Source organism: Gymnoscopelus braueri (genome assembly GCF_963280865.1).
Source record: "Gymnoscopelus braueri genome assembly, chromosome: 12".
NCBI classification, from domain to species: domain Eukaryota; kingdom Metazoa; phylum Chordata; class Actinopteri; order Myctophiformes; family Myctophidae; genus Gymnoscopelus; species Gymnoscopelus braueri.
Window position 1 is genome coordinate 15,622,228 of NC_137614.1, and position 7,803 is coordinate 15,630,030.

A 7,803-nucleotide genomic window follows, 5' to 3' on the forward strand; every position below is an offset into this window, starting at 1 on the left:
TAGACAGTCATACAATGAGATGGACAGTGGGCCTGTCATAATACCATACAGATTGAATGATATAGAATAATTCAACCTAACATTATGTCTAGACATTAGATGTAACACAATGACCATATGCAATTTATTGACACAAGCATTAAAAGCATGATTACAAATTAATCTCTGCAGTGTGTTGGTGGTTGACACAGCTTTGATATGTTCTGTTGAGGAGCCAAACACTGTCATGACTCTTGATTTTTTTTGTCGCTTAGAATTTGTATTCCTTTTTTATACACACATACATACAATACACTACATAAACAAGAAAACAAAGAAGGACGGAACAAAACAAAACAAAAAACAAAACAATAACAAACAGACTTCACATACAACCCCAAAAGAAAAGACAAAAAACACACACACACCAAAAGACAAACATTTTGAAACCGACAACTTTTCAGATATGCATCTTCTTGTTACAATGGCATTTCACAAGTGATTTTCTTTTTCCTTTCTCCTTTTCTTGATTACCTTTTTGCAATGTAAAGCATTTAATTCCAAAAGGCAAAATATGGCATTCGAAAAAAGTGACACCTGCTCGTATCACTTTTGTTGTTACTACTTTTTTAAACCATTATGAACTGGAACTTATACATTTTGAAGATATTGATTGATGTTATTTAGGTACTTCTTTTTAAAATAATTGAATGGTGTTTTGGAAATTATAGTGTCCACTGGGTTGTAAACATACTCAAATTCCTTAAGCAGGAACAAATGCATGTGAAACGTATGCGCTTTGTTGTTGTTTTCTTTTCTGTAGATGTTAATCACAGTTCATTAACATTAACCATTAGGGTTCCTTTCCTCTCAGAAAATCAATAATCCAACCTTGTGAGAAGCCTATTGCAAGGATTATGCAGGCAGGGGAGATCTTTGCAAGCCCAAGATAAGGAGATAGAGAGAGATTTACACACATTGAGTCCAAGATTAGAAAGGTGATTTTCTCTCCCAATTGTTTATTTTTGCACCTGTTAGTGAGACCTGGTGTGACCTACACTAAGGGGGGGGAGCAGAACCAGAGACAGAAAGAGAAGATGTAAGAGAGGCAGAATCCATCAGCCATTCTTCCACTAGGGCTAGGCATCCAAAGATAGTGAGACACTAGGACCCAGTAGAGAGATTGAGCCTGGATGCTGTCTGCCTGTCCGCCGCCTGCCTGTCTGCTCTGCGCTGCTCTGCAGTTGCCCTGAGCGCGTGCTGGAGCCAGCACACGTGTGCGTGTGTGTGTGTGTGTGTGTGTGTGTGTGTGTGTGTGTGTGTGTGTGTGTGTGTGTGTGTGTGTGTGTGTGTGTGTGTGTGTGTGTGTGTGTTTGTGTGTGAGAGAGAGAGAGAGAGAGAGAGAGAGAGAGAGAGAGGAAGAGTACATGTGTGTATAAATCTTTTGTGCATCAGAGGCTGGAAGACAGGAGCCCTCTTCCTCTTTTTTGTTTGGTCCGTGTGTGTTGCTCCAGCTCAGCCTGCGCCACCTGCATCGGAGACCTGGCCGGATGAGAGGGAGGTGTGTGTGTGTGTGTGTGTGTTGTGCATTTGTGGAGATGGGTGGGGGGGGGGGGGGGGTTGGTCAGTGTAGGGAAGAGAGGCGGGGGGGGGGGGATGATGAAGAGATGAAAGGACCAGGTGAGGTGGAGACACAGGAGTGCCCCTCTCCTCTCTCCCCCTCTCTCTGACGTGGTGCGTGTGTGTGTGTGTGTGTGTGTGTGTGTGTGTGTGTGTGTGTGTGTGTGTGTGTGTGTGTGTGTGTGTGTGTGTGTGTGCGTGTGCGTGTGTGAGTGTGAGTGTATGTGTGTGTGTGTGTTGCGTGTGGTAGAGAGCAAAACAGGTCCACTTCCTTGAGCAGACTGTGAACCTGGGCAGGAGGAAGCAGGAACCCTCTACTGACTGAGGTATGTCATCTGCTTAATATTACCACATCTGCTCCACTTGACATACTCAATACACGCCAATCTATGGAGGCACGTTAGTAAGGAGGACGTCAGGATGTTGCGATGAGAAGATGGGACACTGAGGGACACAGGGAGCCGGGAGTGAGATATGGGTGCAATCTGAATGAGGGGGATGAGATTACAAACTAGTGTTTTCATAGCATCCCATAACGTCCTCCTGGTCTGTCCACGTGAAAGGCATATAGAACTAGATTATGATTCCTCACATTTGCTGATGGTGTTGATTCGACTGAGACTGACACCATGCTGTATACATCGCTTTGTCCATTGCGCACCATATACTGTTTACATGAACTATTCTATTCATGGGCTGCCGGAGAGTGAAGGTGCACCATAATGAAACAGGGTCAGTTGAACAACAGGCTAGTTTTGTCCTGGCAGTAAACACTGAGTCATGTGCATATGATAGGGTCATATGGTTTACAATTGGCAGCCACCAGTATTCTACCGTAATCTTTATGCTTTGTTGAAAAATGTTTGGAGCTTGTGGACATCGAGATAATGTGCGACTGCTTTGAATGTACTTTTTAGTTATTGTAAGTTAGTTAGTTGTTTTTATGTGTGAAGCACACCGTAGGCCTATCGCCTCATTTTATTATTTTTATTTCTCTGAGCTGAAGAAAACAAGATAATGGATTGGGCTAACCACACTCACTGTATTTGCCATTCTGTAATTAAATTATTTTTTTGTGTGCTAATTTTCACATGCGTCATTTTAACAGTGTAAAATAAAGGATCCTTTGATAGGGAGAATGGACCACATCACTCAAGGGGATGCGTATAACGCTGATCATGTGTTTCTTTTGAAATGAGTATTTCACTTCTGGCGTTCCTTTGAGTAGGTGACTGTTGCATGATGGTCACTCGCAAACTGCTCGGGAGGGATACCCTGGACACCAGAGAGCAACAACGATCAATACTGATTGGAATAAGCCTCTGGGGAGTTGCTCTGCCATTGTATGCAAACTGTATAGCCAAAGCATCTGGTTTGTTTATTGGGTTGAGGGTTACTCCAACCCTTTGACCTTTTTCACAAAGGCTGCTTGCTTAATCTTGCATATATCTACCACATGTGCTCAGTGGCTGTACACAACTGTCAGGAAAAGAACAGGCACCTCGCAGTGATGTATCATGCCGTCACACTCGTGAAATGGAAAACTTGTGCATGCAGGTGTGTATAGTGTATGGAAATGTACCAAGGGCCTTAGTGCTGGCTCCGTGGCTTTGGCAGTGTGTGGGGTTGCTTCCAGGTGAGGTTGTGACAGTAAACACAGCACGGGGCCTCCCAATTACACCGCTGGTCCCAGGGACACATTTTACTCCCCTCCTCTCTAGCAGTGTCCTACAAAGTAAAATCCTGAGAGTGTTGATTTAACTCAGAGATTGTACAAATGGAACCAAATAAACCCAATCCGTAGGGGTCCATTTAACTATTCACTGCTCTATCTGAGTTAAATTAACTCAGGATTTTGCAGTGTGCTCCACCATTTCACCACAACAACCTAGCAATTGCCTGTTTTTCTTAGCTGTTCAATCAGCTTGTGAACATACAGTGACTTATATTCAAAAGGATGTAAACATTCTTATTGCATTAAACAGGAGTGTATATTTGGATATATATGGAATTACAAGCCACGGCATGACCCACTTTCTTTCTGTGTTCAATTTGCCTCTTGCTAGATAGGGATCAGTACAAGTAATAAGTAAACAGTATGACATTTTGTCTTCCTCATGATGGAGCTGGAATGCTAAATGTTTCACTTATCTTTTATCATCTTCACTCCACACAGGGAGCTGAGTAATGCTGGGTTTCATAGTTTATTTTCCTTGTCAAGTCTGCTTCCTTACTGTGTGAAGGGGACATATGGTCCACTTCGTGCTTTTAGCCTTTCCCTGGGGGTCTGGTTGTCCCTGAAATTATGCATCTGAAGATGCAGATGTCAGTGATGTATGTACAGTACTGTAGCAAATTCTGAGCTGGAAGTGAATGCACTGTACAAGAAGTCTGTGACTTTATTGTCATCATAATGCTTAACTTATACTCAATCCATCATTAATCAGGGTTAAGAGTGATATACATATTTTCAAATGAGCATACCTGGAATGGGTATAATAGAATGTTGTACAGTAAAGGGCTGTATGTAGTTATTATAAGTGAGATGAGAAGTAAGACAGGAAAATAATGTATTTATTGCAGATCCGCCATTCATAATTCAGTTTAGTCATCAACATTTATTTTTGGGCGGTGAAACCGCCCCTATATGTGAGGTTTGGATATTTGCACCCCCCAATCCTGCGCTGTGATTGGCCACCAGTGTACCCCCCTAACCCTGCACCGTGATTGGCCAATCACAGTCTATTCAGGACTGTGATTGGCTAGTGAAACATGACACATGTGCATAGCCCTATAAATAGGACTATGCACTTTAAAAAAACACATTTATGGACATCGTCCAACCACCAGTGTTGTCTTCAGATGGGCATGTGATCTGAAACACAGAACATTCCAGTTAAAACATTAAGTATTATTTTTAAAAAAACACATTTATGTTTTTTTTTAAGTGAATATTGTGATTAGCTAGCAAGACACCGCCCACTTCACACTGGGTGTGATTTTTTACCCTACAGTAAGTAAAAGCTGAATTTGCAGGCATATAATGTAGACAGAAATCAATTAGAAATCAATTAGCCCTGCTACTACCAACCTGCAAGCCTTCAGTGTTTTTAGGGCATACAAACGGTTTCTAACAATTTGAACTAACTAGAGGTTCGGGGCGCTATGCGGCCCTCACACGTACATCGCACTGCCGATCCGACCGATATGTTTGAGTCATGTCGAGGGTTTGTCAGAGTACCTGTCTGTCCCATATGTACCTGTCTGTCCTCTGTATCTGTCTGTCTTCCTGTGTCCCCTTTATGCCCATATATGGAGATCCCTGATGTCATTACTATATGCCCATACCCTGTATGTTGGCACGCCCATATATGGGCATATTCGTTGGATTGGCGGTTCTGGACAACTGGATATCCATATATGTCTATATATGGACATATTGGTCGGATCGGCGGTTCTGGACAACCGCATATCCGAGCGACTCAGTGGCGGGCACCGTGTCATAGTGACTTGCCTATATATGGGCGTATCGGGTTTGTTTATGGTTATGTCTGAGTCAGAGTGACGTGGCCGTGGTCCTGCCTATATATGGGCGTATCAGGTTTGTTTATGGTTATGTCTGAGTCAGAGTGACGTGGCCGTGGTCCTGCTTATATATGGGCGTATCGGGTTTGTTTATGGTTATGTCTGAGTGTGATGCCCCATATTATAGTCTGGGTGGTTGTGGGTGTACATGCCTTGCATTGTACATGCCTTGATTGGCGTCAGAGTGACGTGGCCGGGGTTCGCCCGCCGGCCCGCTTGCCAGCCCACCAGTCAATTTTGATATAGGATATGATAACTGCTTCACAATAAAATGGAGTTCCATTTGAAACCTTTCCATGGTCCAGCTGTTAGTTCTGCACCAAACTTTGACAAACCCATTAATAGACGATTTCAGAAAAGTGTGCCACACCACATACAGTACTGTACTGTGCATGCAGATACTGTATGATCTAAACAATGACCTCTGTGAATCTTCAATAATACTTAATGTTTTAACTGGAATGTTCTGTGTTTCAGATCACATGCCCATCTGAAGACATCACTGGTGGTTGGACGATGTCTTTGCTGGGATTAGCCAGATAAAATTCAAGGAATTGAGTGAAGCCTCCCAGGGCTTTTCAGAAGGGGGTTGAAGCCACTCCATCAGACAGACATTTGTGCCATGGTCTGTACTGCTCCAGATGCTATGACCGACAGCTCAGCCTGAGTCTGTCTGTGACCCCCTCACGGCAGGGGAGGATGGGTGATGGGCCTGTGAATGTCAACGGCCTCTCTCCCTCTCATCCCATCCTCTCATGGAGCCTACTCCCACACCAAGCCCCCCCTGGAACACCTCTCATGCAGGCTCCCTCCCCTGGCTTCCCGCCTTACTGTACCCCAATGCCTCGAACGTAACGCGGCCTGGCGGCGGAGGAGGCGGCGGGGTCGACGTGACGCAGACATTGGCACTGTGTGCCATGCTCATCATGGACGTGCTGGCGGTGGTAGGCAACTTGGCCGTGATGGCGGTCATCACCAAGACGCCGCAGCTGCGCAAGTTCGCCTTTGTGTTCCACCTGTGCCTGGTTGACCTGCTGGCGGCGCTGGTGTTGATGCCGCTAGGGATGCTGCCGGACCACGTGCTGGCGGACGACACGCTCTGCCGGAGCTACCTCTGCCTGAGCGTGTGTCTGATCAGTGCCGCCATCCTTTCCATCTCTGCCATCAATGTGGAGCGTTACTACTATATCGTCCACCCCATGCGCCACGAGGTCAAGATGACTGTGGGGGTGGTGGTGATGGTGCTGGTGGGGATCTGGATCAAGGCTGTCATCATGTCAGCCCTGCCTCTGCTGGGATGGCTTCTACAAGGGGACCAAGAGCCAGGGATGCCTCCAGTCCTGGGTCCCAGCCGGAGGCACTGTTCCCTGCACTGGGCTGGTGGTGGGATCACACGTTTGTTGTTCATGATCTTCTTCACCTGTATCTACTTTCTGTGCCCTGTGCTGATAATTCTGGTGGTTTACTGCAACATGTTCAAGGTGGCCCGTGTGGCGGCCATGCATCATGGCCCCATGCCCACCTGGATGGACACCCCGCGCCAGCGCTCCGAGTCCCTCAGCAGCCACTCCACCATGGCAGCCAGCCTGGGTGGGGCTGGGGCTCGCTCCACCCCTCAAAGGACCTTCAGCGGGGGGAAGGCTGCTGTGGTCCTTGTGGCGGTGGGGGGCCAGTTCCTCTGCTGTTGGCTTCCATATTTCTCCTTCCATCTCTACTCAGCCCTGGTGTCGTCTACCTCTCCTGACTCCCTGGACCAGCTGGAGGATGTGGTCACATGGATTGGCTATTTCTGCTTCACCTCCAACCCCTTCTTCTACGGCTGCCTAAATAGGCAGATCCGAGAGGAGCTGGGCCGTCACCTGGCTTGCCTCTTTAAGCGCGCCGGCCCTGGTGAAGGGGAGCAGCTGCCAAGCCGCGAGGCATCTATAGAGGAGAATTTTCTACAGTTTCTTCAGGGCACTGGGTGCAATCTGGAGCCCTGTAACTCTCACAGCAGGGCTAGCCCAGAACAGCAAGAAGACGATGGCCCTCAGGACTCTGCTGCTCAGCAGAACGTACCAGCTGGCTACCACATCCCAGGACAGATCCTTGAGGAGACCTCAGAGTTTATAGAGCATCAGCAGCTGAACAATGAGCTGAACTTATCAGAGACCCACTGCAGGACTGCACCTGATCTGTAGCTGCCTCCGGCGCGCTGTAGATAGTCTATTATCATGTCTAGTAATGCAATTGATGCTATTCGTTTTCTCTCTCCTGATTTCCAAAATGTGTTGAATGATGAACACAGCACATGTACATACTAAGACTAATCCAATGAACTGCAAAACAGAGTATCTTCATTTCAAGAATTAAAGGTAAAGGGGCATTTCACTGATTTTTTTTTTTGCAATTTATGATTATCACCTATCACATGAGGCACACTGAATCTGTCTGGTCTGTTTGCAGATTGATGAAATAATGTGTGAGAGGGAAAATAGCATGGACAAGAGCCAAGCTTATAGCTTAGACAAAGAAAGGTTATGAAAATGTTTTGCTTTCAAGTTGCGCATACAGTACTAATTTATTTTCAAATGTACAAAGGTGTTTTTATTTAAAGAATTCAAATAAACAATGAAACAC

General features: G+C 45.8%; 1 protein-coding gene across 2 annotated transcripts; it reads left to right on the top strand.

The window, feature by feature from the left end:
* Positions 1-1,653: 1,653 nt before the first annotated feature.
* On the top strand, positions 1,654-7,558 carry gpr61 (G protein-coupled receptor 61). 2 transcript variants are annotated; one of them, XM_080444431.1, is made up of 3 exons: positions 1,654-1,763; positions 1,819-1,925; positions 5,662-7,558. In XM_080444431.1, the coding sequence occupies exon 3, from the start codon at positions 5,940-5,942 to the stop codon at positions 7,362-7,364; it is 1,425 nt and encodes a 474-aa protein (XP_080300557.1). In that variant the 5' UTR covers positions 1,654-1,763; positions 1,819-1,925; positions 5,662-5,939; the 3' UTR covers positions 7,365-7,558. The 2 variants fall into 2 exon arrangements, with proteins under 2 accessions (XP_080300557.1, XP_080300556.1); XM_080444430.1 differs by having other exon boundaries at positions 1,654-1,925.
* Positions 7,559-7,803: the final 245 nt, after the last annotated feature.

Excerpts from the sequence above, each read along its gene's own strand:
- gpr61 (XM_080444430.1), top strand. The coding sequence starts at position 5,940 with ATGGAGCCTACTCCCACACCAAGCCCCCCCTGGAACACCTCTCATGCA.